Source organism: Trichomycterus rosablanca, chromosome 7 (assembly GCF_030014385.1).
Source record: "Trichomycterus rosablanca isolate fTriRos1 chromosome 7, fTriRos1.hap1, whole genome shotgun sequence".
Classification (NCBI taxonomy): domain Eukaryota; kingdom Metazoa; phylum Chordata; class Actinopteri; order Siluriformes; family Trichomycteridae; genus Trichomycterus; species Trichomycterus rosablanca.
Genome location: NC_085994.1, coordinates 1,493,923 through 1,521,884, shown reverse-complemented (window position 1 = coordinate 1,521,884; position 27,962 = coordinate 1,493,923). Strand labels below are relative to the sequence as shown.

The following is a 27,962-nucleotide window of genomic DNA, read 5'->3' as shown; positions in this document are numbered from 1 at the left end:
AAAAAAGTGCTCAAAAAAGCTATGAACAATGATAATTTTTTTAAATTCCTCTCAGAATATATAGAAAGGGCTTTCTGAATAATATCCCAAACACTCAGGTATTGGGCAGAGGTGGAAAGAGTACTAAAATATTATACTCAAGTAAAAGTACTACTACTTTAAATAATTTTTACTGAAATACGAGTAAAATTACTAGTCTAAAAACCTACTCAAGTAAAAGGTAACTAATTTAAAACGTACTCAGAGTAAACGTAACTTCGTTACTTGTGTTAGTAAAAAAACATTCTTAACAGCAGGGGGGGTCTCTCCTGTGTAATGCAAACAGGACAAGTGGATATAAATCTCACAATAGTTGTTTTTAATTAAAATATAATAGAAAAAACATGTTGATAGAACATTTAAAACATTTAGGGATGTAATGTGTTATTTTAGTACAGAACATCCCATAAAACATTTTCAAACTGTATAACCACAATAAGACAATTGTAAGACAGTAAGACAATTCTGGAAATAATGGATCTTTGAAGGGAGCTGGATCTTTAGGTTTCTGGCAGCAAAGAGTAGGTAAAAGAAGCCTATGTTCTGAAGAATTGTTCATGTTCTGAACTGTTATTAATAAAGATTGAGAAGTTTGGATCAGTTGTACTTTTGTTTGGAATACCTGAAACCCTTTTTTTGTGGAATACTTGATGCGGCCCAGCCGCTCCTAGACTCTACCTCCAGCGGCCCCCAGATAAATTGAGTTTGAGACCCCTGCACTAGACTCTTTACATGAATGGACACCTTATTTGTATTTTTTAATGTATAATTTTGCTAGATTTTGTAACTTAAGTGTCGTACTTATTTATATAATGACCTTAATTAAGCATAAGTGCTTAAGTATAGTTTGTTTTACCTTATTTACCTTATATAATTCACTTTATTTATGCATCCACAGGCTTGCTTCAATCAACATTAAGTTATCTTATCTTTTATTATCTGTAATTCTGTTCTGTTCTGGTCTGTTAGGTTCTTTACTCGCTGACAACATCTCTCTCTCTCTCTCTGTGTGTGTACAGGTACCCAGTGTACAGAGGATGTGGACGAATGTCAGAGGAGTCCATGTCAGAACGGCGCCCGCTGCATGAACAAGCAGGGCAGCTACCTGTGCGAGTGCAAGCCCGGCTACAGCGGCGCCAACTGCCAAACCAACATCGACGACTGCAGCTCCAGTGAGTCCACGATCCACGTTTCCCACACTTAAACCGAGCCTAGCCTAACCGAGCCTGGCTTTTTAAGTACAGGACAAAGCCTTAAAACGTTTGTGGTCGTTTTGTAGATTTGACCACAATACAGAAATAAGCTGTGTGATCACATTTCAGAAGATAAAATAGCTCGGTTTGGTAGTGCCACCTCATCTATGGATCTATGTAGTAAATGTGAGCTGAAGTGAATTTAACCATCCCTCTTTTCCCACAGTACAGTGGTTAAGGTACTGCACTAGTAATCAAAAGGTCACTGGTTCAAGCCCCACCACTGACAGGTTGCCACCCATTTTATCAGCTCCACTCACCATATAGAAGCACTTTGTAGTTCTACAATTACTGACTGTAGTCTATCTGTTTCTCTGCATGCTTTGTCACCCCCTTTCATGCCACCACAGAGCAGGTATTATTTAGGTGGTGGATCATTCTCAGCACTGCAGTGACACTGACGTGGTGGTGTGTTAGTGTGTGTTGTGCTGGTGTGAGTGGTTTTAAACACCGTGTCCACTCACTGTCCACTCTGTTAGACACTCCTACCTAGCTGGTCCACCTTGTAGATGTAAAGTCAGAGACGATCGCTCATCTATTGCTGCTGTTTGAGTCGCTCATCTTCTAGACCTTCATCGGTGGTCACAGGACGCTGCCCACGGGGCGCTGTTGGCTGGATGTTTTTGGTTGGTGGACGATTCTCAGTCCAGCAGTGACAGTGAGGTGTTTAAAAACTCCAGCAGTGCTGCTGTGTCTGATCCACTCATACCAGCACAACACACACTAACACACCACCACCATGTCAGTGTCACTGCAGTGCTGAGAATCATCCACCACCTAAATAATACCGGCTCTGTGGTGGTCCTGTGGGGGTCCTGAGCATTGAAGAACAGCATGAAAGGGGGGTAACAAACCATGTAGAGGAACAGATGGACTACAGTCAGTAATTGTAGAACTACAAAGTCTGTGTAGTATATATATGGTAAGTGGAGCTGATAAAATGGAAGGACAAGCCATGAACCGCCAACAGGTTGTTGGGTGGTCTGGACTCATTGATGCCAGAAGACATGAAGACTCTATTCTAGATCTATTGTAGCACAAATTGCAGATCCTGGTGATGACGTAAAGCATCAAACCCTGTCAAAAGTGGGCCAAAGTATTTAGGAGAACCCCTGTCCACTATCGAAAGTGCCTGTGATGGGTACACAGGCTCAGGATTATACATGTGAGCAATAGAATGATTTCTAGGTCGTACTGTAGGATGATCCCTTGGAATGGTTTGGAGGTTGAAGGAACTGCTGGTAATTTCCTGGTACCAGATACCACAGGACACCTTCAGATGTCTTGATAGATCAGAGCAGTTTTGACAGCAGAATGTGGGTGGTTCTAATATTTTGGCTCATCCTGGTATCGTGCAGCTCTGTTATGATAGTAGACGTTTGAACTGCGCCTGGTTTGTAACCGTTTTCACGTTTTCAGACCCCTGCATCAACGGCGGCTCGTGCGTGGACAAAGTGGGCCGGTTCTCGTGCGACTGCCGGCCCGGTTTCTACGGCGAGCGCTGCGAAGAGGAGGTGAACGAATGCGAAAGCTCGCCCTGCAAGCACGGAGGGACGTGCCTGGATTTCGTCAACAGCTACACGTGCCAGTGTCCGCCCGGCTTCAACGGCATCAACTGCGAACGCAACATCCCGGAATGCACCGAGACGTAAGCGATTATATGTGTTTCATAACATGAATATATCCTAAATTTGCAATTAGATAAATGCATGTTAAGGTTCATTTTTATATACGTTTGTTCATATAATGTCCTGGGGATGAAAAAAGCACCGATTCGGGCCGTAATGGCTCATATGTGTACCTGGAGTTAAGACATTTTTCCCCATAAGAAGGACTGTGATGCTTCTGGAGCTCAGCCGTTATGTCTCTCTGCAGTTCCTGTCTGAATAACGGCACGTGTGTGGACGGCATAAACCGCTTCTTCTGCCGATGTCGGCTCGGCTTCACCGGTCTGTTCTGTCAGTACGAGATCAACGAGTGCGAGTCGCAGCCCTGCAAAAACGGAGGCACCTGCACGGACGGCCTGGGCACGTACCATTGCACCTGCCCCGTGGAGTACACCGGGCGCAACTGCCTGGTACGTACCCATACACGCTTCCATAAGGAAATGGCCATGTATGGCGTGCGTACGCGTTGAGTGATGATTGTGTGTTTTGCAGAACATGGCAAATCTGTGCAAGAATATTCGGTGTCAGAACGGCGGAACGTGCGTCCAGCAGGAGACGAACTGGAGCTGTAAGTGTTCCCAGGGCTGGACTGGACTCTACTGCGACATTCCCAACATATCCTGCGAAAACGCTGCCAAGAAAAAAGGTCGGTCAGATTCATCAGCATTCTTTATTAAAGCTTAACGTCTTTCTCGGCTCATTATCATCGTCATGTCTGTTAAACTGGACCTATTTAAGCGCAAACATCAGGCTTCATTCTGTCTTATACCGTCATATCAACATGTGGAATTATTACTAGTCACACACATTACTTACATTTTAGTATATACACAACAAGGCATAACATTATGACCACTGGGCACGTGAGCGTCGGAACTGGACCACGGAGCGATGGAAGAAGGTGGCCTGGTCTGATGAATCAGGTTTTCTTTAAATCACGTGGGTGGCCGGGTGCGTGGCCTGGAGAACACACGGCACCAGGATGCACTATGGGAAGAAGGCAGGGTGATGCTTTGGGCAACGTTCTGCTGGGAAACCTACCTAAGCATCGTTGCAGACCATGTTCACCCTCTCGTGGAGACGGTTCCCTGATGGCTGTGGCCTCTTTCAGCAGGATGATTGATGCGCCCTGCCACAGAGCTAAAATGCTTCAGGAACGGTTTGAGGTGTCGACTTGGCCTACAGATTCCCCAGATCTCAATCCGGTCGAGCATCTGTGGGACGTGCTGGACGAACAAGTCCGATCCATGTAGGCTCCACCTCACAACTTACGGGAGTTAAAGGATCTGCTGCTGACATCTTGGTGCCAGATACCACAGCACACGTTCAGGGGTCTAGCGGAGTCCACGCCTCGACGGGTCAGGGCTGTTTCGGCAGCAAATGGGGGACCAACACAATATTAGGAAGGGATATTAAAGCAACATCATTGTGGTTTTAACACGGATCCACATGTGCTGAGTGTAACACGCAGTCAGAACGTTTGTAATTTGAATGCATAATAGTTTTGTCATTTATTATTTATATTATTTACTACCTCTAACCTCCTACCGTGAATATAACCACTGTGTAAACACGGCGGTCTGCAGCAGCGGAGAAAGTTAGAACTTGGTATTATGAGGGATAAATATCACAATAAAATACTTGAAGAATGGAGGGAAGTCTGTTCTTTGTATGTAATATGTAACGTGATATTTTAGTTGTCTTTTACATCTCTGATGCCTCTGTGTTTTGGTTAGGAGTGTTGGTGGAGCGGCTTTGTGAGAACGGCGGACAGTGCGTAAACAAGGGCAACACACACTACTGCCAGTGTCAGGTGGGCTGGTCAGGCAGCTACTGCGAGAAAGGGATCGACGAGTGTCTGTCCAGTCCCTGCAGGAATGGAGGCACGTGTGTGGACTACCTGGGAGGATATGAATGCAAGGTAAATCACTTCACACGTGTAGTTTATGTATTTACCGTATTAAACATGATGTGTTCTGGTGCGCAACAACTGTGTTGTTTTTTGTTTATCTCTCTCTGTCAGTGTAAGCCCGGTTATCAGGGAGTGCACTGTGAATACGATGTTAACGAGTGTCAGTCGAACCCGTGTCGTCACGGAGGCACCTGCATCAACATGGTGAATCACTTCTACTGCTCCTGCCCTCCTGGAACCAACGGTTAGTATGGGACGTGGGACGTGGGACCTTGCATATCCCGAAAAGATTGTTTATTTGTATTTGCCAAGCCGAACAAAAGGTCATATTGTTGATATTTTTCCTTCTGGTCCGTCGATTAGAGTTTAGAGCACATTTTATTGTGTTGAGTGACTAGATAGATAGATAGATCTAATCTGTCTCTCTGTCTGTCTCTCTGTCTATCTATCTATCTATCTATCTATCTATCTATCTATCTATCTATCTATCTATCTATCTATCTATCTATCTTCTATCTATCTAGTCTGTCTGTCTGTCTGTCTGTCTGTCTGTCTGTCTGTCTGTCTGTCTGTCTATCTATCTATCTATCTATCTATCTATCTATCTATCTATCTATCTAATCTGTCTATCTGTCTATCTGTCTGTCTGTCTGTCTGTCTGTCTGTCTGTCTATCTAATCTGCCTGCCTACCTGCCTGTCTGCCTGTCTGTCTGTCTAATCTATCTATCTATCTATCTATCTATCTATCTATCTATCTATCTATCTATCTATCTATCTATCTATCTATCTATCTATCTATCTATCTATCTATCTATCTAATCTGTCTATCTATCATCTATCTAATCTGTCTATCTATCATCTATCTAATCTGTCTGCCTGTCTGTCTATCTATCTATCTATCTATCTATCTATCTATCTATCTATCTATCTATCTATCTATCTATCTATCTATCTATCTATCTATCTATCTATCTATCTATCTAATCTGTCTATCTATCATCTATCTAATCTGTCTATCTATCATCTATCTAATCTGTCTGCCTGTCTGTCTGTCTGTCTGTCTGTCTGTCTGTCTGTCTGTCTAATCTGCCTGCCTGCCTGTCTGTCTGCCTGTCTATCTATCTATCTATCTATCTATCTATCTATCTATCTATCTATCTATCTATCTATCTATCTATCTATCTATCTATCTATCTATCTATCTATCTATCATCTATCTAATCTGTCTATCTATCATCTATCTAATCTGTCTATCTATCATCTATCTAATCTGTCTGCCTGTCTGTCTGTCTATCTATCTATCTATCTATCTATCTATCTATCTATCTATCTATCTATCTATCTATCTATCTATCTATCTATCTATCTATCTATCTAATCTGTCTATCTATCATCTATCTAATCTGTCTATCTATCATCTATCTAATCTGTCTGCCTGTCTGTCTATCTATCTATCTATCTATCTATCTATCTATCTATCTATCTATCTATCTATCTATCTATCTATCTATCTATCTATCTATCTAATCTGTCTATCTATCATCTATCTAATCTGTCTATCTATCATCTATCTAATCTGTCTGCCTGTCTATCTATCTATCTATCTATCTATCTATCTATCTATCTATCTATCTATCTATCTATCTATCTATCATCTATCTAATCTGTCTGTCTGTCTGTCTGTCTATCTATCTATGCATCTATGCCGACCGGTGGCAATGCAAAGGAGTTTGTTTACAATTCCAGTTAGAAACGTCCCGAGACCAGTAGTTCAGTAATCGTCCACTAGCCGGCGCCGACTCTCTGTTTACATGAGCGATAGGTTTCGTTTTGTCAGGAGGTTTGCTTTGTTCTCGCCTTTTCTCAGTGTTTATGTTTCATTTTTGTAAGTTCCAGTGCTTATTTATGGCTTTGAAGGACAAGGGAAGTGGTAAGTGCATCGAAGTATTGCTTAATAAGTTAGAACTTATTAAGAATGTGGAAAGCGGTGTGTGATATACGTAGGTCTAAAGAAAAACTAAAGGAGTATGCAGTAAAGTTTAGTGTAGAAATATCTAAATATCTAAAAAAAAACTCACTGTTTCAAATAAACGCATTTTACGGACCAGTGCTCCCCCTATTAGTCCGTTAAATCGATGTTTTCTCTGTATATACCAAAGTGCATCAGTGTAAATGTTCTACCTGAACCACTTCTGCGTTAACTCTCTCTTACTTCTCAGGTCGGCAGTGCGAGGTGAACATTAACGAGTGCTCAGACGAGGGTCACCCGCGCTGCCTGAACGGCGGCCGATGCGTGGACGGCGTGGGTCAGTACACCTGCGTGTGCCCTCCCGGTTTCACCGGCGAACACTGTGAAGGTGACATCAACGAGTGCCTGTCGTCTCCGTGCCACGGCCCCGGCAGCCTCGACTGCATCCAGCTGGCCAACGACTATCAGTGTCGCTGTCGCCTCGGTTACACCGGTGAGTATTTCTCAAAGCGACTTACGATCATCACTGAGTGTAATTTGAGCAATTGAGGGTTAAGGGCCTTGCTCAAGGGCCCAACGGTGGCAACCTTATGTTTACTAGTCCAGTACTTTAACCACTGCCCTGTTTTACCACCGCATTATCCTGCTCCTAGTCACAGTGGGTCAGGCTTACCCAGAATCACTAGGACGCCAATCAGTCGCGGTGCCTTGGCCACCCCCTATTCCCGATCATAATTAATCATGTCTGTGTGTAGACCCTGGGGGTCGCTGATTTAAGCCCCACCACTGCCAGGTTGCCACTGTTGGACCCTTGAGCAAGGCTCAATAGCTTTGACAATACATCAATCAGGCATAACATTATGACCACCTTCCTAATATTGTGTCGGTCCCCTTTTTGCTGCCAAATCAGCCCTGACCCGTCGAGGCATGGATTCCACTAGACCCCTGAAGGTGTGCTGTGGTATCTGGCACCAAGATGTCGGCAGCAGATCCTTTAACTCCTATAGGTTGCGAGGTGGGGCCTCCACGGTTCGGACTTGTTTGTCCGATCACAGTGTGCGCACTGTGTGTTCTGACACCTTTCTATCAGAACCAGCATGAACTTCTTCAGCAATCTGAGCTACAGGAGCTCGTCTGTTGGATCCGACCACAGGTGCATCGATGAGCCTTGGCCGCCCATGACCCCGTCGCCGGTTTACCACTGTTCCTGATAGATACTGAGCACTGCAGACCAGGAACACCCCACAAGAGCTGCAGTCTTGGAGACGCTCCGACCCAGTCGTCTAGCCATCACAAGTTATCCCTCGTCAAACTGGCTCAGATCCTCACGCTCGCCCATTTTTCCTGCTTCTAACATCAACTCTGAGGATAAAATGTTCACTCGCTGCCTAATATATCTAACATATGTATGTTTGTGGCCGCTCCAGGTCGTCGCTGCGAGTCCATGGTGGATCTGTGCCAGTCGAAGCCCTGCCACAACGGAGGCAAGTGCTCCATGAACGTGAGCTCCGTCCATGGGTACAGCTGCTCCTGCGTCCCTGTAAGTGTTTTTTAATTTAAATGTACTGTATGTGTGAATTATGTGGAGATAGTCATGTTCGTACATCAGCAAGGCACCGTTTAGACCTCGAAATAACATTACGATCATGTATTAAATAATAGGAAACGCACAGACTACAATACTGCCTGTATTTTCCATGATTAAGGTATGAAATGCATGTTAGTGCACTGTAAGTTCACTCATCTCTAGCTTTTCTGTGCTTTATTTAAGCAATGGAACTCTCAAGGTCTTGTATAAATGCGTGTAACATCAAGGCTGTGTTTTGGTCGCAGCCACGAGCCTTTATTCTTCATTTATACAACCGTTTTTACAAGATAAACAAACAAAATAGACCAAAGAAGCCTTGAAATTAATACTGAATATACTTTAATACCTTCCACCGAAAAAGTAGTTCCACAAATTCACTAACCTGAGTCGACACAAGGTGCATTCCAGTCACCCCAGTAGTTCCCTGTAGTGGTGATCTGGACCAAACAGGGCTTATGGATATTTTAAGTGAGATTCGAACCGTAGTGAGTGAAGTCGTTGAGTTGGAAGGGAACCTCAGACTGTAGGGAGTCGTGAGTGACGCTCCATCACTGCACAGGGAGTCGACAGTAAAATTTACCCACCGGTCACGAGAGCGTGATTCTGTCGCTCCTGTGGAATGGAATCCAACTTTACTGTATAATGTGGTATTTTGTACTGATTTTGTGCCGATGTTTCTCCTTTCTTCTCTTTTTCTCCTCCTGACCTCTGCTTATGTTTCCCTTTTCTTACGCCTGCGCTTAAGGGATGTGGTCAGCATGGTGGAGGTATGCTTATCAGAAAACACAGTGCGTTTTTATTGAATTTATACCGTATCTGCTCTATTCTGCCTGCGTAGGTCCTGTTGGGATGCTGTGTGATCGTTAAAAAGTCATATTATTTATTTGTCCTTCTCCATGTGTGTCTCTCAGGGTTACACAGGCTCCAACTGCGAAGACATAGAGGGCTACACCTGTGCCAACCTGCGCTGTCAGAACGGCGGCCGGTGCCAGACGTCTGCACCCGGCCATCCGCCCGTCTGTATCTGCCCGCCCGGCTTTTCAGGCCCGCGATGCGAAACGCCACCGAATCCGTCCTGCTCCTGCGAGAACGGCGGCATGTGCGCGAGGGACTCGCAGAAGCCGCACTCCTTCTCCTGTCTTTGTCCGGCCGGCTTCAGCGGCGAGCGTTGCCAAAATTCCCAGAGGAACCACCCGGGCGCCTCGTCCTGCCCCTACCTGGAGTGTCAGGAGCGGCGCGGTGACCGGGTGTGCGACCCGCAGTGCAAAAACAAGGAGTGCGAGTGGGACGGAGGAGACTGCACGCTGCGCTGGCAGCACCCGTGGGAGAACTGCACCGCCTCCGTGCCGTGCTGGGATTACTTCCGCAACGGCCGCTGCGACCCCGAGTGCGACAATCCCGGCTGCCTTTTCGACAGCTTCGAGTGCCAGAAACACGCCCCCTCCACGCCCAGCTACTGCAAGTATGTACCACAGCGCCACCCGGGAAGAGATACTAACGTTTATGTGTAGACATTTGACCCTGCTGCGACCCGCGGGTGATGAATTATTGTTATTAATACTACAATAAAGCTTTTCTTTTTAAGGTTAAGGCAGTTGGCACCACCCACCCCATACCCAATCACAAAACCAGGGTTCTTTAAACCCGAAAAATAATATTCATTAAATAAACTTGTACAGGAACGCCCCCTTGTGGAGGCTTTTATGGTACATCTTGTGCCCCAGTGATCATATAATAAAGGTGTAAATTAAAGGTTCACTCTCCTCCTCAGGTATGACCGGTACTGCCGGGACCACTACCAGAACGGCCACTGTAACGAAGGCTGTAACACCGAGGCGTGCGGCTGGGACGGTTTAGACTGCTCTACCGACAAGCCGGCCCAGCTGGCGGAGGGGACGCTGGTCATCGTGGTGCTGCTCCAGCCCAAGGAGCTGCTGGGAGACCTGAAGGGCTTCCTGCGCTCGCTCGGGTCCCTGCTCCACACCAACCTGCAGGTCAAGCTGGACGACAAGCAGCAGCCCCAGGTCTATCCGTACTACGGCAGCGAGTACGACGACGCGCACTACGGAGTCGCCACGATGAAGAGGCGCAGCAAGCGGGAGATGGAGAAGGAGGCCATCGGGTACGTCCGAGCGTAGGAAGCTGGCTGGGCGGCTCTCTGTACCTGTGTGGGAACCTAACATTGGCAGCTCACAATAAGCAGTTGCAAATTTTAGAGATCCAGTTTCTTTAATCAAGTCAGAGGATTGTGCAAGCACCAGTGGATTCACAAATGGGAATTGGAAATGACTAGATTGGGAGATAAAGGGGGGACAGGCACCATAATACAGGACTAAATACAATGAGTAGAATAAAATATAAATATTGACTCTGTAATGCAATTACTGTTATACAGCAGTATGACAAATTACAACTATATAGGAAAACACTACATATATATACACCGATCAGGCATAACATTATGACCACCATTTAATATTGTGTTGGTCCCCCTTTTGCTGCCAAAACAGTCCTGACCCATCGAGGCATGGGCTCCACTAGACCCCTAAAGGTGTGCTGTAGTATCTGGCCATCCACGTGATGTAAAAGAAAACCTGATTCATCAGACCAGGCCACCTTCTTCCATCGCTCCGTGGTCCAGTTCCGATGCTCACGTGTCCATTGTTGCTGCTTTCGGCGGTGGACGGGGGTCAGCATGGGCACCCTGACTGGTCTGCGGCTATGCAGCCCCGCACACAACAGACTGTGATGCTCTGTGTATTCTGACACCTTTCTGTCAGAACCAGCATGAACTTCTTCACATTTAGTCTGTTGAGTCTTGGCCGCCCATGACCCTGTCGCCGGTTTACCACTGTTCCTTACTTGGACCACGTTTGATAGATACTGACCACTGCAGACCGGGACACACCCCACAAGAGCTGATGTGTTGTGATAGCTCAGTGGTTAAGGTACTGGTCTAGTAATCAGAAGGTTGCCGGTTCAAGCCCCACCACCACTGCCAAGTTGCTACTGTTGGGCCCCTGAGCAAGGCCCTTAACCCTCAACTGCTTAAAACTGGGTTCAGTCATAACTGTAAGTCGCTTTGGATAAAAAGCGTCTGCTAAATGCCGAAAATGTAAATGTAAATGTTTTGGAGACGCTCTGACCCAGTCGTCTAGCCGTCATCCACCCACTGACATGTGCCGTGATGAAGAGATAATCAGTGTTATTCACTTCACCTGGCAGCGGTCATAATGTTATGCCTGGTCGGTGTATATATATGTATACTTATGTGTGTAGAATGTAAAGTAAAGTCAAGTGCAGGAAAAGATAGGGGAGAAAGATTACACACCTTTAATCACTTTTAATCCATTGCAGATAGAAATATTATAGAGCTTAGATTAAATAGAGCTGTGTGATAAGCTAAACAACAACTGGCAACCGTTGGGCACCTCCAGCCCATCGTCTCAAGGTCTTTTTTCCTCTGTGTATCCTGTGTTCTCCGTTTACTGAGCTGTTTAATTCTTTATGAATCAGTCCAGGTTTAGTACCAGAACGTGATGGGATGTTTCGTGTGCGCAGGTCGAAGGTGTTCATGGAGATCGATAACCGTCAGTGCACTCAGAGCTCCAAGGAATGCTTCTCCAGCACTGACCAGGCCGCTTCCTTCATCGCTGCCGAGTGCCTCACCGCCGACTTCCAGTATCCTCTGCACTCTGTGGACAGTGAGTCAGGTCTCAGGCTCATAACACGTGTACATACAGAATTCTTACGCTCCATTACTCATTTTTACCATCCACTTCACCCTGGGGGAAGTACATTTAGGAGGGCGACAAGTAGCGACAGTTCACTTACTGTATTTTTCGGGAGGTCATCCTCGAGGATACTAAGAGATCATCAGAATCTCCTCAGGTCTTGCAGACCAAAGTATCTGTGTGGCACCTTCTTTTCTAATTGGTCCACTTGCTTTACAGATGGCAGGGAGTGTGGGTTACAGTATCATGCCCACCTGTAATGCCATTATGATTATGATTAATGTAAATTGTATTATTATTATTATAATTACTTTTTGGTTTTTTTTAGTATCTTTTAAATGTTTTTCTTTCCTGATTTGGCTACATTTATAGACAGCACGCCCTTCCTGACACAACCCTCTTTGTTTTATCTGGGCTCGGGACCGGCACTTAGAGCGCACTGGTGTGCACCTTTTTAATAGCTAGGCTGGTCGACCACGTCCCCTCACAGACGTAGCCAATCATGTCTGAGCAGACCGCCTCGGGTGGGTCGCGAGCCAAAAAAAAGGTTACAGACATTAATAATAATAATTAAATAAATATTTAACTTGTGCACGAACGCCCCATTGTGGAGGGTTTACGTTACGCCTTGTAAACCATAGTGTGACCATATTGCCACTAATTTTTATCAGTTGTTTATATATCGTTTTGTGTTTTGTTCTGATGAATCTGCCTGGGTCATGGTAAAAAGTCATGGACAAACGTGTTGCTTCAAAAAAATTTGAAAAACTCTGGGCTCTTTTACTGGGTATTTTACCCAAAAGCCCGAAAATAATATAAAAAATATAAATAAATAGTCAAATGGCATGCAGGCACAGGTGACTGACAGTGCCAGGTTCTTTATCCAGCAGTCTCTGTGCCTCATTAAGCACCAGGTCACTTCAACTTGGGGGGACTTTTATTATTTAACGCCGTTTGCCAGCGTCTGTCGGCCCATTGCTTGTCTTTTTCTTGTCTCTGCCCAGCTTTATCTCTTGCTGGTTCTTATTACTGGTATTCTTTTGATCTCCTTATTCTGGGAACTTGGCCGTTTTGACATTGGCCACCAGGAGCAAACATGTGGCATTCATGTAGGCCACTGCCACATGAGCTTCATCCTGGTCACAACTGGTGTCATATTTAGCCGGCGTCAGGAGTTCCCTGCCTTACTGCTTTCCCAAAAGCTTGTTGGTGGATTGAGTAGCTGGCATTGGCGGTGTCTCTTATCTATTCTTTGTTGAATTTTGCCGGGGGCTGTATCGATTATTCCCATTTCGGAGCGAGCGCATGGTCACCTGCATTTGTAAGCAGTAGTAGGTTGCTGCTGTTGTGCCCTTGAGCCCTGTTCTATCTCTTCTCCCTTATGGACTGCAGATTTTCGTTGATTTTTGCCGTCAGGTGTGGGGCTTCACCTGGTGCCTTTGCGGGCGAAGTTACACTAAAAACATAATTAATTTTAACATGCATTTGTTATCTCCTCCTCGTAGGCATCCCGCCCACCCCCGAGTCCCCCAGCACCGTCCTGTACTTCATCGCCGTGGCCGCAGCCGTCGTCCTGCTCTTCCTAATTTTGGGCGTCCTGGTCGCCAAGCGTAATCGCAAGCATGGGATCCTCTGGCTGCCCGATGATTTCATGGCCAAGAAGGACAGCAAGCGCAGAGAGCCTGTCGGCCAAGACGATTATGGAATGAAGTGAGTTGGGAACGTGCTTTTTTAGGAAGGATGAAACAAATAGATAGAGATAACCTGTGTAGTTCTAACATCACTGTCCAGCTTTAAAGAGGAATTGTGTGTGTACTTATTAATATCCACACACAGGTCACCAAATATCCAAGTATTATGAGTGCAGTCAGGGTTTGGGACATTTTGGCAAATTAAATAATCGAAATATTTACAGACAAGCATATTCATTTAGCTAAAACACGCTAGCACACCAGAGCTGGTATTTCCAATACGTCGTATCGAATCTCAGCTCTGCCATCCGGCTAACATCCGGGCTGGGCGCCTACATGAACAATGATTGGCTTTCGTTCATCCAAGGAGGGAATAGTCGGATAGGGAGCTCATAACTCACGCAATTACGACCTCTGCTGGCTGATTGATGGCTTCTGCACCAAGTCGAGGAATGATGCTGATCAGGGTGTGGCTCTCCGTACACAAGGCTGATGTGCGGGCGAAGAGATGCAGTCGGGTACTGCACACGTGTCGGAGGGCGCGTGTGTCAGTTTGCTCTTCTCAATCGGGGCGGGGGTCAGCACCAGTAGAGAGGAAGCGTAACGCAATCGGATAAAAAATTGGAGGTGCTAAAATTCATATCGCAGAACTGTAAAAATAATACTAAAAAATTTTATTATTATTATTATTAGAATTACTTTTTGTCTCTTTTAGTATCTTTTAAATGTTTTTCTGTCTTTCGACTGCTCCAATTTTTAGGGGTTTTCACACAGGATCCCAGATTTGGTCCATATGCCTGATTTGGCTACATTTATAGACAGCACGCCCTTCCTGACACAACCCTCTTTGTTTTATCTGGGCTCGGGACCGGCACTTAGAGCGCACTGGTGTGCACCTTTTTAATAGCTAGGCTGGTCGACCACGTCCCCTCACAGACGTAGCCAATCATGTCTGAGCAGACCCCCTCGGATGGGTCGCGAGCCAAAAAATAGGTTACAGACATTAATAATAATAATAATTAAATAAATATTTAACTTGTGCACGAACGCCCCATTGTGGAGGGTTTACGTTACGCCTTGTAAACCATAGTGTGACCAGATTGCCACTATTTATATCAGTTGTTTATATATCGTTTTGTGTTTTGTTTTGATGAATCTGATGTGTCTTGACGTGTTGCCTGGGTCATGGTAAAAAGTCATGGACAAACTGTGTGTTGCTTCAAAAAAAATTGAAAAACTCTGGGCTCTTTTACTGGGTATTTTACCCAAAAGCCCAAAAATAATATAAAAAATATAAATAAATAGTCAAATATGACTCTTAGCCACCGATCACAGTGAGGCATGAATGGTAGTTTTATCTTCTTTAATCCCCTCTCACACAGGAACCTGCAGAAGCAGCAAGACGGAGGGCTGATAGACGGCAGCTCTGGTCATCACTGGCCAGAAGAGGAACATCTGGCCAAGAAACAAAGGGTAAACACTTAACATGTGCTTCATTTCATTGCCGTCATGAATTAAATGATAAATAGAAGCTACGATACACAGCACAGCTCCCTTAATAGATGAATGTGAACCTAGAACATTCAGCGGCGGTGCGAGGCTTCATGTTCTGTCTCAAATACAGACCCACGTCCGCCTAACTGGTTGTTAGAGTCGTGTTTTTAGCTTCTTTACTCTTCCACATCCTGGACATTTTGACTAAGCGATTGCTAGGATTTCTAGGACGCCTCATAATGCAGATTATTCAATAAACGGGAGGCACTTGAACCGTCGGTCCTATCATGGTGGCTGGGCGCCACTCTCGTAGTAGGTAAGAAAAAAGAAGCAGCAGCACACGGCGGCTGCACAGGGAGCATAACAGTCTGCGCCTCCGGGGACAGGTTGGGCGTGGTGCAAAAGCGAAAAGGGAACATGCAAAAAAATGCTTTATTGTTGTTGATTTTTTATTTCTTTGTGTCACTTTCCCTCTCTTTAGCTGGACGATAAGCCTCTGTTACCCGTGGATGTGGATGCTGAAGTGGATCGGCGGGAGTGGACTTTGCAGCACCGTAAAGCTGCCGATATCACACTTACCCCCCCTCAGGCTGATACAGACCTGGGCTGTCTGGACGTGAATGTGAAAGGACCAGGTAATAAGACGGGTTTCTCAAAGTCATATTGCCCTCCACCCCTGACTGGGGGCATTCAGGTGGTGCAGCGGTTTATTACGCTGGTCCACCACTGATCAGTCTACACAGATGAGATTGGCTGTGTCTGAACGGGGTGTCAAACCTGAATTAAAAACCGGGACTATGTCAAGGGCCAAACAGGATCAACATTTATTAAAGAGAATATTAGATAAAGTGCTTTATACGCCGATCAGCCATAACATTAAAACCACCTCCTTGTTTCTACACTCACTGTCCATGTTATCAGCTCCACTTACCATATAGAAGCACTTTATAGTTCTACAATTACTTACTGTAGTCCATCTGCTTTGTTATGTAGAGAAACAGTACTTTGTTTGTAGGTGGTGGATGATTCTCAGCACTGCAGTGACACTGACATGGTGCTGGTATGAGTGGATCAGACACAGCAGTGCTGCTGGAGTTTTTAAACACCGTGTCCACTCACTGTCCACTCTATTAGACGCTCCTACCTAGTCGGTCCACCTTGTAGATGTGAAGTCGGAGACGATCGCTCATCTATTGCTGCTGTTTGAGTCGGTCATCTTCTAGACCTTCATCAGTGGTCACAGGACGCTGTTGGTTGGTGGACTATTCTCAGTCCAGCAGTGACAGCGCTGCTGTGTCCGATCCACTCGTACCAGCACAACACACACTAACACACCACCACCATGTCAGTGTCACTGCAGTGCTGAGAATCATCCAGCACCTAAATAATACCTGCTCTGTGGTGGTCCTGACCATTGAAGAACAGCATGAAAGCATGCAGAGAAACAGATGGACTACAGTCAGTAATTGTAGAACTACAAAGTGCTTCTATATGGTAAGTGGAGCTGATAACATGGACAGTGAGTGTAGAAACAAGGTTGTGGTTTTAATGTTATGGCTGATCGGTGTATATTCTTTAATTATGGCCACTTAATTAGCTCCACAAACAAGGCAAACTGGCCCCGTTTTTATATTGTACTTTTGTTTTGCCATTTCTTTTGGGCAGCATGTTTAAACGTAATTAAAAACGATGAGCTTAGTTGATTTCTGACCTCGGATAAATGTTCAAGTGGTGGAAAAGGTGCAGCTGGGCTTGCGGGTCTTGGCATGCTCGCTGTTGCAGTGCAGATACGCTTGTACCTCGGGTCGGTGGTGGCCTGCAGACCCTGAGTTTGACATGTCTGGTCTAATCCCTGCAATGGATTTATTGTAAGGATTATTGGTGGCAATGGTCAGTAGGTGTCTGATTACCTGCTGACATTTCTTTCTCTCTCTGTGTGTTACAGACGGTTTCACTCCTCTCATGTTGGCGGCCGTGCGCAACGAAAGCAACCCCGAATGCGGCAGCGTCTCGGGCGACGACGAGGAGGAGAGCGGGGTGGACGAGCCCGGCACCAACATCATCAGCGATCTGATCTCTCAGGGCGCGTCGCTCAACTCGCAGACGGAGCGCACGGGGGAAACGGCCCTGCACCTGGCTGCCCGCTACTCACGCGCCGACGCCGCCAAGAGGCTGCTGGACGCCGGCTCCGACCCCAACGCCCACGACAACATGGGCCGCACTCCGCTGCACGCGGCCATCTCCGCCGACGCGCAGGGGGTCTTCCAGGTCTGCACGCGCTCATAACTGAACACTACCGAGTAAAGTCATTTTTGTGAATGAGCTTTAAGTGAAAATGAGAAAAAACCTTAATTTTTGTTGCACCGTTTCAGATCCTGATTCGTAATCGGGCCACAGAGCTGGACGCACGAATGAACGACGGCACCACACCCCTCATCCTGGCAGCCAGACTGGCAGTAGAGGGCATGGTGGAGGAGCTGGTGAACTGCCACGCCGATGTGAACGCTGTGGACGATCATGGTAAGATGCAAATAACCAAAAAAGGCACTCTTAGACTGAGGGTCCCGCCCTGCTCCCCACTACCTACACAATTAAAGCGCCTCTGTAGGAGCATTTTAAGGCTAGAGTCCGAGTCAGGTCACGAGTCAATAAAATCTACACAAAACATATATTATAAATGTAGCGCAGAAATAAAGAAATAATCTGTAAGTTCAGATAAAAACAACAACAGATTAGCGAGTGTATTTAGCCGTTTTACTTCGTGTCTTTACTTTCCTCCTCATTGTGTAAATGAATGTAATTTCTGTAACAAGAAGGTTCCAGTTAAAAGCTTCAACTGATACGTTTTGTTTTCATTACAGAACAAAAGCGCTCGATAAATCACGGCACAGCGGCCAAAATCCCAAACACGGCAAAAACCATCATAACCGCTGCTTACCTTAGCTTCTGTTCTTCCAGATGCTATTACATTTATAAGCGTGCGTCCCATTAGGAACAGAATCCGTTATTTTGTAAACGTGCTTATAATTAAAAACCTCCAAACTTTTCCCGGTCATGAAGTAAAACAGGAAGTCGTTAGAAAGCCGATCGAGCGTTTCATTACCACGTCATCTGTGTGACGCAAACCGAATAAATGCAAATAACAGCATTTCTTACTAACAATTACAATCAGAAGCTCTGATTGGTTCAGAAAGCGGTTCTTACAATCATTAGCACCGATTCAGTAGGAGCGTTCCATTCACCCCGGCTGTTCCTGTGAAGTGCACTACGTAGGGTATTCCATTATTTTAAGTGAGATTCCAAAGGTAGGGAGCGATGACATGATCAAAATATAATATATAGTTAATTGTCAGAGGTAACTAATGTTTAACAATTGTTAAAACCCAAAGTTTGCCCACCCCTGGTGTAGAGAGATCACTCCAGCCTTCTAACCAAATCAATTAAAGTGTTAAACACATACCCATTATCACCTGCACAGGTAAATCTGCTCTGCACTGGGCTGCTGCTGTCAACAACGTGGAGGCGACTCTGGTGCTGCTGAAGAACGGAGCCAATCGAGACATGCAGGACAACAAGGTGAGTCACGAAGCACTCGTTCGTTATGACTAGTGTTCGACCCTCTTGGACCCTGACCAGTCCGTAACCCCTGTGTTTTTTGCCACGCAGGAGGAAACCCCTCTGTTCCTGGCGGCGAGAGAAGGAAGCTTCGAGGCGGCTCAGGTTCTGCTGGATCACTACTCCAACCGCGACATCACCGATCACCTGGACCGGCTGCCGCGGGACACGGCTCAGGAGCGCATGCACCACGACATCGTCCGCCTGCTCGACCAGTACAACCTGGTCCACAGCCCGCACTCCGGACCAAACCACATGGGGAACGGCGGCGGTGGCGGCCACCCCTCCATGGTGTGCGCCGGTAACGGGGTCATGGGCATGCGCCCGGGTCCGCAAGCCAAAAAGAACCGGCGCGGCGGAGGCGCCAAATTGGGGGGGCCTAACGGCGCTGGGGGTGGAGCCAAGGAGCAGAAGGAGATGAAAGCCAAGCGGAGGAAGAAACCGGCCGGAAGGGAGGCGACAGGATTCCCCGCGGCTAACGGCGGCGTAGCGATGGCGACCGCCAACGCCAACGCCGGCAAAGCGGCGACGGGCAGCGTCGGCGTCCTCTCGGAAAGCTCGGTCACCATGTCTCCGGTGGATTCGCTCGAATCGCCGCATTCGTACACGGCGGACGCGGGGACGAACGTCGCCAAATCGCCTCCGCTGATGACCAGCCCTACGACACGCACCCTTCTGCCCCCAGTCAGCCACATGCTGGGGCAACAGCCAAGCTGGGTGAGCGTACCCAAGCACAGCTACAGCACCTCCCACATTTTTGGTCACATGATGCCCCAGCAGATGACGGTGGCGCCCTCGGGCGTACAGCAGCACCACCACGGCTCGAGCATCATCGCGCCCATGAGCGTCTCCATGAGCCAGGATCAGCTCCCGTCCATCGTCACCTTCCAGATGATGCCGTCTCGGAGTCAGGCGCTGCTCAAACCCGCCCGGCAGGGGGCGATGCGAGCTTCGGTCCCGAACCGCAGCCAGAGCCTGAACCCCATGCACTGCGCCCAGGAGATGATGTACCCCATGCAGGAGGCGGCGCTGCAGCACGGGATGCCGCGTGTTCACCCGCACGCCCGCGCCATGCCCAGCGCCCAGGTACGCCAGATGATGCCCTACCCCCAGCAGCTGCAGAGCCCCGTGGATAAATTCCCCACCCCTCCCTCGCAGCACGGCTACCCGAGCGCCGAGGGAACCACGCCGGGCAAGGCCTCCGACGTCACCACCCCAGGTCACGGAGCCCCGCCCCTGAGCGAGCACCCTTACCTCACGCCGTCGCCCGAGTCGCCCGACCCCTGGTCCTCCTCCTCCTCGCCACACTCGCACTCGGACTGGTCGGACATCACCACCAGTCCGAACGGCGCTCCGCACGCGCACCCTCACGCGCTCGGCAAGGCGCACGGGCACGTCCCCGAACGGCAGCCGCTCCTGCAGCCGCAGCCCTCGCAGCAGGCGCAGCAGCAGCCGTGCAGCAGCGTGTACGCGTAAACATTCCTAACGGAGCTGATGCACTGACTGGTACCTGCGCTCGGCTTTTTCTCCAGCTTCACACTATGCAGGTGGATCTGTGGTCTTTTTATGCAATTTGAACCCATGGCTGGGCGATACGATGCTAATATCACGATAAATTGTAGGTCCCGATGTTTCTCACTGTTGAATGTATAGCCTTCTATTATATGGAGCGAAATATAAGCTAAGATGAACTGGGGCTCGGGATGCAGTCTGCAGCTCTACTCAGTCAGGGTGGGGATCTGAAGTGAGGAATCGGATACGACCAGAGGGGGGGTGTAGCAACAAAAACAATTTTTTTAATGGAACAATATAATAGTTGAATATTTTAACATGTAAGATACATATTAATTAATTTTTAATTGTTTATAACTGATAAATATCATTATAGCCGCTCCGCTATAACTGTTGCACATCTAGAGCATACAGTTCCAGTGCTGATATGATGAACTGTGCAGCCCTGGACTTTATCGTGATAAAAGACCCTCTAGAATGCTCTAGAATTGTCGTAGAGGGTGCCGGTGCGCTCACAGTGCTGGTCCCGAGCCCGGAGCAGTATCCAGTGTAAAAAAGTGTGCCCATCCAGCCAAAGGAAGACAAAAAATGGTTAGATACTTACACCAAAGTTGTTTTTCTCTGATAACCCCAAATCAGAAAAAGTTGGGACAGTATGAAAAATGCGAATAATAACAAAACACAGAGTTTCTTACACTGACTTTGACTTTTATTTGATGTCAGACAGGATGAACCTGAGATGTTTCATCTTTTATCTGCTCAGCTTCATTTCATTTATTAATAAACATCCATTCCTGCGTTTCAGGCCTGCAACACATTCCAAATAATTTGGGACGGAGGCAATTTAGGGCTGGTAATGAGGTGAAGAAACTAAATAATGACGTGATTCCAAACAGGTGATTGTGATCATGGTTTGGTACAAAAGAGTCTTTGATGCACTTTGATGAGTAAAGATGATCAGAGGATCCAGTTTGTCCACAAACGTGTGAGAAAATGATTGAAATGTTTAAAAACAATGAACCTCAAAGAAAGATTGGAAGGGATTTGCATGTTCTCCCTCTACAGTGCAGAATATCGTTAAATCATTCAAGGAATCAGGAGGAATTTCAGTGTGCGAGCTTAACCTGAACGCTCGTGATCTTCTATCCCTCAGACGGCGCCGCATCAAGAACCTCCACTCAACACTAGCTGATATAACCACATGGGTGAGGGATTAGTTTATCAAACCTTTATCAGCTCTACAATACAGAGTTAATGCACAAATCATACTTAACACTTTACTGTGCAAAAAAGAAGCCTTATGGTAACCATGTCCAGAAGCGGCGTCGACTTCTCTGGGCTCGGAGGCATCCAGGATGGACCATCACACAGTGGAAACGTCTTTTAAGTGTGGTGAACATTACAAAGTGGTAAATGCTTTACTGTCCCAACTTTTTTGGAATGTGTTGCAGGCCTGAAACGCAGGAATGGATGTTTATTAATAAATGAAATGAAGCTGAGCAGATAAAAGATGAAATATCTCAGCTTCATCCTGTCTGACATCAAATAAAAGTCAAAGCGATAGCAGCGATTTCAGATTGGATGCTCGTTCCGATAGACTTCACGCTTAAACGAACTGGTGACCCTATAGGTTGGCACCATGAAGACGCGCCGCTCAGTACTGTACACCACCGTCCTGATGAGAAGTCAAGTGACTGAGTGAAGGGGTACGGGGTATGCACCCGGGGGTTGCAGACGGAGGTTAAACATCACGACAGCTGTCTGAGAGTTATTACAGAATATTCGGGGCCTCATTCGAGTGAACCTTGCTGTATTTTCTGGTATTTTTGGCGCCCCTGTCGTCTCTTATTGAATAATCTGTTTCTGGTGAGTGTTTAAATATTGGATTGGAAATATCCCCAGTGGGGATTTGCGGTGCCTGTGTATTATAACATGGTCGTATCGCCCAGCCGTATTTTTAAACAATCCCTCACACACACACACACACACACACACACGTGCATCTGCGGCACTTTTGCAACATGGAACTGCCTCTTAGATCAACAGGACTAAAGAGTTACCGAGGACTCGGCTCGCCTTTCGCTTCGGCAGGTATCTGAGTCACGTTGGCACTCGACTGACCGCTCGTCGTCCTGTGGTGGTCGTCTCACGCCCGTGTTCTCGTTTCAGCCTCTGAACTTGTTCTCATACTGAAGGAAATTGAAGCTCAAATGTGCAGCCGTTTTTATTATTATTATTATTATTATTATTATCGTTCTCTTTCCAAAGCTTGTATCCTGATGCGGGACTTACTAACCAGTGTAAATGATTTTCTTCTTTCTTTTGTAAGAGGTGGAATGTTATATTGTGCTCCAGGTACTTTGTGGTTGCTTGATTAATTATGAATTGTGCGCGTACGATAATACTGCCTACACGTCTCGTAATCTCCGTCTCTATGGCTCAGATGATTCTGTTTGTTTTCATTTTACGCCGACGCATCTCCTGCCTTCCTGTGTTCGGATCCTCTTACAGCAGTTATTTAGGTGACTGGTGACTGGGGTTTCAACACTGGGGTCTCAGTGTTCTGAACTAAATGAGCGACGGGTGCGGGTATAACCGGTGAGGGTGGGAGGAGGAGTAATCGCTCGTGTGATGGGTTGAGACGCTGAGAGACCCTTACAGTCCGGATTTAGCTCCGTCTGTTTTTTGGACGCTCTGAGAAGCTTTAAGGGGAAGAAGATTCTCATGTGATGATGATGTGAAAGCAGCTCAACCAAACCCTGGTAGCTACACACACATACGCATGATGGTGGAAGCTCTGCGCAGGAGTGGCGCCCTGTGTGACCCCGACTAGGATAAAGCGGTGGAAGTCTGGCGTGGATGGCGTGGAGTTGGTGTTGCACTTTCGAAACCTCGCTCTCTGATTGGTTGATTAAATTTGAAAGTGATATTTAGTTTCTGGACAGACTGTGGAGTTCAGTATTGGTACGGACGGAGACGAGCAGAGAATAATAATTATAATCATCAACGTGCCTTTTACAGAATTACTGTACAGAATATCATAACCATTGCTCATGACTATAAATATATATGTTTTAATCCTGTTGATTATTTTATATTATCTGTCGTTTTGTACGGTTTTGTTCTTATCTTGTGTATTACTGCTTATTTGATTATCTATCCTGCCATGTGTCGTTTTTATCACTTATCATGTTTCTTTGTTTAAGCAGAGCTTTATAAATCCGATCAGTACAATCATACGTGTTTAATGTAAACACATTATAGCCGATTAGTCTCGTGAACGTCCTCTACGTCCTCTAAATCAGCGGTCCCCAACCTTTTTGCACCATATAAGATATAATTTCACGGACCGGCGGGGTGGGAGGATTTAATGTAGAATAACTATAGAATGGAAAATCAGTGTGAATCCTGAGCTGCAACGAGACGCTGCTCCCACCTAGTGGTGATTGGAGACAATAACACCCGAAGAGTATTATAAGTTTAATTGCTCTTTATTCTTCCGGTACCGGTCCGTGACCCGGTGGTTGGGGACCACTGATCTAAATAACTGAAACCAAAAGATTATATTTATATATTTTTTTTTTTGTACAAATAAACCAAACCTGTTTTTGTCCTGATGAAACCCAACCTGTTACGTTTGGGAGCTAAATTACCACTACTGCTGGGATTGGTGTCCTCTCTGGGGTGTGTTTATGCATTGGACCCACTGCAGCCCTGACCAGAATAAAGCAGGGGTGTAACATGAAAATAAAATGAGATATCATGTTTGTTTCGTTCCGATGTGCAGTGTTGACGCGCCGTTTCTGTTTTGGCACTTAATTATTTTCCTGTATATGAAATGATTCCGAATGAACTCAGTAAATCAGAATTCAGAGCACGAGCGGCGAGTTTCTCCGTGTTTAAACGTCTGTGTATCTGTGCTGTACATACGTTTGTGATGAATAATAATTCAACTTTTGTTTTCCCTTCGTTGGTTTAATACGCATCTACTCGTATGTCGTCGCTGTATGAAGTATGTAGCCTTCCGTCGTGTTTCTAGAAGGAAATTTTTGTGAATCCAGAACAAAACCGTGTAGCTCAAACCAAGCCAGCGTGCAAACGATCCAAATAAAGATGAGAGATGTGCTGAAAGGCCGAAGCTTTACTGATCCACTCGTCTGCTGTCGTGTTTAGCGCTCGTGGTTTTATTTTAAACTGAATAATCACACTGAACATGGAGGGATAGTGTGTATAGTGTGTGTTTAGTAGTGGGTAGTGCTGCTTCACAGAAAGAAGGTCCTGGGTTTAATTCCCACAGTCCTTTCTGTGTGGAGTTTGCATGTTCTCCCTGTGCTTGTGTTCGTGTGTATGCGTGCATGCGTGTGTGTGTGTGTGTTTGGTGTATGTGTAAGTGTGTTTGTGTGTTTGCATGTGTGTGTATGCATGCATGTGTATGTGTGCGTGTGTGTGTGTGTGCGTGTGTCTGTGTGTGTATTTGTGTGTTTGCATGCGTGTGTGTGTGTGTGTTTGGTGTGTGTGTGTGTTTGGTGTGTGTGTAAGTGTGTTTGTGTGTTTGCATGTGTGTGTATGCATGCATGTGTATGTGTGCGTGTGTGTGTGTGCACGCGTGTGTCTGTGTGTGTATTTGTGTGTTTGCATGCGTGTGTGTGTGTGCATTCAGTGTGTTTGTGTATGTGTGCATGCATGCATGTGTGTGTCTGTCCTGTTATGGAACGGTGACCTGTCTGGGATTATTCCTAATTTTTAGCCAATAAATCAGACCCACTGTGACCCTGACCAGGATAATGTGCTAGGTGGTAAAACAGACAGTGAATGAATGTATGATGTTGGACGCACATCTAACAGCATGAGAAGAAAGGAGCTTGGGTGGCACTAATACACTAATCGGCCTGCTGGGCGTCTAAAAGTCTTATATGGTCGACCATAACTTGTCCACCCGGTTATGGGATATACGAGAAAAAGCAAAACGATTTGATCATTTAAAAAATTATCACACTAAAAAAGCAGAGAATTCTTTGTCTGAATTTACTTTTATATGTAACAGGGTGGACGTTACAGTGTATATGAGGTGCATGTGTGATTTATATAGCTTTATTATTCAGTCTGGTTATAATAATAACAGAAATACTGATATTGTGTGTAAATCCTTTAAAGAACGGCCTTAAGTGCAGCTGCATTTGTCTGTAACAGGGTGGACATCCTGGGTCAGAGACAGTTTGTGTGCTTGAGCGCGACCAATATTAGTTTGAAAAAGTAAAACACGTCCTTTTTATAATAAAATATGTAAAACAAATAAAGGTCCAAAAGGCACCCAAACCCAGGAATGACCCATAAAGCGCCTCATATTTCATACCATAAGCAAATGAAAAATGTTTAATCACTAAACACAAACCTTATATTTTTAATTTCAAAGCAAATTGCATATTATACAGGAAACGGCTCATTTCACAGCCATGATTTGGGTAGAGCCTAAAATCTATGTCTGTCTATTTATCTTCTTTCTATCTATCTATTATCTGTCTGTCTGTCTATCTCTCTGCCTGTCTCTCTGTCTGTTTGTTAATCTTTCTGTCTGTCTATCTGTCTGTCATCTATCTATCTATCCATCCATCCATCTATCTATCTAAAGATTTAAGATTCAAAGATCCATACATGTCAACGCTCCACACAGGATCCACCGCTTGCTGGTGTAAAGAGTAAAGACGCTGGTATGGATGCAGCAGAGGCCACAAGGGCAGTGGGAAGTTCTGAATGCTGTCTAAATTATGGAAAAGATGAGAAGAAGGTCAAACAGAAATGATTTAATGCAGGATGAAGCTCTGAAGGTTGTAGCTTAATTGATATCAGTTTTTCTTTCTTTAGCACCAGGAGTTTTTATAGTAGCATCCCAAACTGTCTATTTAATTTCCAGTGTTTTTACCCGTTTTTAAACCCTTGATCAATAAAATTTGAAATAAAAACAAAAAAAAACCTCAATTAAACCCTTGATAAAAATTTATATTTTATACCAACAACCCAAACACACGGTTGATAGGGGAGAACATGCTGAGCACAGACATTAACTGATATATCAGCCTGGGTTCAAGCAAGAAAAATAAACGTTAACTTTTTTTTTTTAGACCTGACCGACCTTGTTCAGAAATATGTGTACATGTAGATATTGTATACATTATAAAATCAGAGGGTGGCTTGTTTACATCGGTTCTGTATCAGCTGTGCAAGCAGAGAGCATCAGTGGGTGTTTCTGTGCTTTTACAGCTGAGGAGCGGTACAGCGGCTGAATCCCAAATATCTCCTTTATCCCTGAGGAAGTGCACTAGGGTAGGGTACAGAAAGAAAGGAGTTATGCTGTTATCTTTGCAGCTTTGGTTGTCTGATAGTTTGGACACTTTGGTCAAATTTTGTGATGTAAAATTAAAATGTAATGTTTAATGTAATTAAGTTTAGTGAATTAAAGTTAAATTTAATGTAAAAAATAATATTTCTGTACTTTAATACGTTTTGCTTTAATGTATCTTGAGCTGCTGTGATAACTGACTTTCCCTGTGGGAATTAATAATGTCATCTGTCTGTCTGACTGCCTATATCTGTCTGTCTGACTGTCTGCCTGCCTATCTATCTGTCTGTCTGTCTGACTGTCTATCTGTTTATCTATCTATCTGTCTGTGTATACCTATCTGCCTGTCTGTCTGTCTGTCTGTCTGTCTCTGTCTGTCTGACTGACTGTCTATATCTATCTATCTGTCTGTCTGTCTGTCTGTTTGTTTATTCATCTATCATCTGTTCATCTATCAATCTTCTATCTGTCTATATACAAAATACTTCATACAAAAATATATTAATGATAATTGTAAAGTTAAATCTATCTGTCTGCCTACCTGTCTGTGTGTATATCTATCTATCTGTCTGTCTATCTATCTACTCAAACTATCTATCTGTCTGTCTGACTACCTGTCTGTCTGTTTATCTGTTTGTCTGTCTATCTGTCTGCCTGCCTGTCTGTGTGTATATCTGTCTGTCTGTATCTATCTGTCTGTCTGATTGTCTATCTATCTGTCTGTCTATCTGTCTGCCTGTCTCTATCTGTCTGTCTATCTGTCTGACTGTGTGTATATCTATCTGTCTGTCTGTCTGTCTGTCTGTCTGTCTGTCTCTATCTGTCTCTGTCTGTCTCTGTCTGTCTCTGTCTGTTTGTCTATTCATCTATCATCTGCCCATCTATCAATCTTCTATCTGTCTATATACAAAATACTTCATACAAAAATATATTAATGATAATTGTAAAGTTAAATGAATTTATTGTCGAGTGTGCGGATGCGTGTTTACTTACAAGCTACTTGGTGCACTACGTCCTCGGTTTGGAACACGACCCATCTCTCGCTCCGGCTCACCAGACGGCGCTAATGAGTAAAATAACCCGGGTCCGTAAACCACCGGGAAGTTACACACACTGGGGAGGGGGGTGTGAATATTTTATAACACAAACA

At 45.4% G+C, this 27,962-nt stretch overlaps 1 protein-coding gene and 1 long non-coding RNA gene across 2 annotated transcripts in view; one reads left to right on the top strand and one right to left on the bottom strand.

Annotated features, from left to right (window-relative positions):
* notch2 (notch receptor 2) overlaps positions 1–20,730 on the top strand; it is a 124,704-nt gene extending 103,974 nt beyond the window's left edge. The window contains exons 17-34 of the mRNA XM_062998819.1: positions 1,059–1,211; positions 2,712–2,940; positions 3,168–3,369; positions 3,452–3,605; positions 4,696–4,880; positions 4,983–5,115; positions 7,092–7,334; positions 8,269–8,381; positions 9,341–9,891; positions 10,201–10,551; positions 11,991–12,133; positions 13,669–13,873; positions 15,237–15,327; positions 15,830–15,983; positions 17,294–17,616; positions 17,721–17,868; positions 18,827–18,924; positions 19,015–20,730. Coding sequence (XP_062854889.1) covers positions 1,059–1,211; positions 2,712–2,940; positions 3,168–3,369; positions 3,452–3,605; positions 4,696–4,880; positions 4,983–5,115; positions 7,092–7,334; positions 8,269–8,381; positions 9,341–9,891; positions 10,201–10,551; positions 11,991–12,133; positions 13,669–13,873; positions 15,237–15,327; positions 15,830–15,983; positions 17,294–17,616; positions 17,721–17,868; positions 18,827–18,924; positions 19,015–20,439 — 4,901 coding nt within the window. The 3' untranslated portion in view covers positions 20,440–20,730. The remainder of the gene's footprint in view (positions 1–1,058; positions 1,212–2,711; positions 2,941–3,167; positions 3,370–3,451; positions 3,606–4,695; positions 4,881–4,982; positions 5,116–7,091; positions 7,335–8,268; positions 8,382–9,340; positions 9,892–10,200; positions 10,552–11,990; positions 12,134–13,668; positions 13,874–15,236; positions 15,328–15,829; positions 15,984–17,293; positions 17,617–17,720; positions 17,869–18,826; positions 18,925–19,014) is intronic.
* Positions 20,731–26,463: 5,733 nt separating this feature from the next.
* On the bottom strand, positions 26,464–27,922 carry LOC134318073 (uncharacterized). Its single transcript, XR_010013334.1, has 2 exons — positions 27,806–27,922; positions 26,464–26,791 (listed from the first exon to the last, which is right to left on the bottom strand). It is a non-coding gene; the product is annotated as an uncharacterized LOC134318073 (long non-coding RNA).
* Positions 27,923–27,962: the final 40 nt, after the last annotated feature.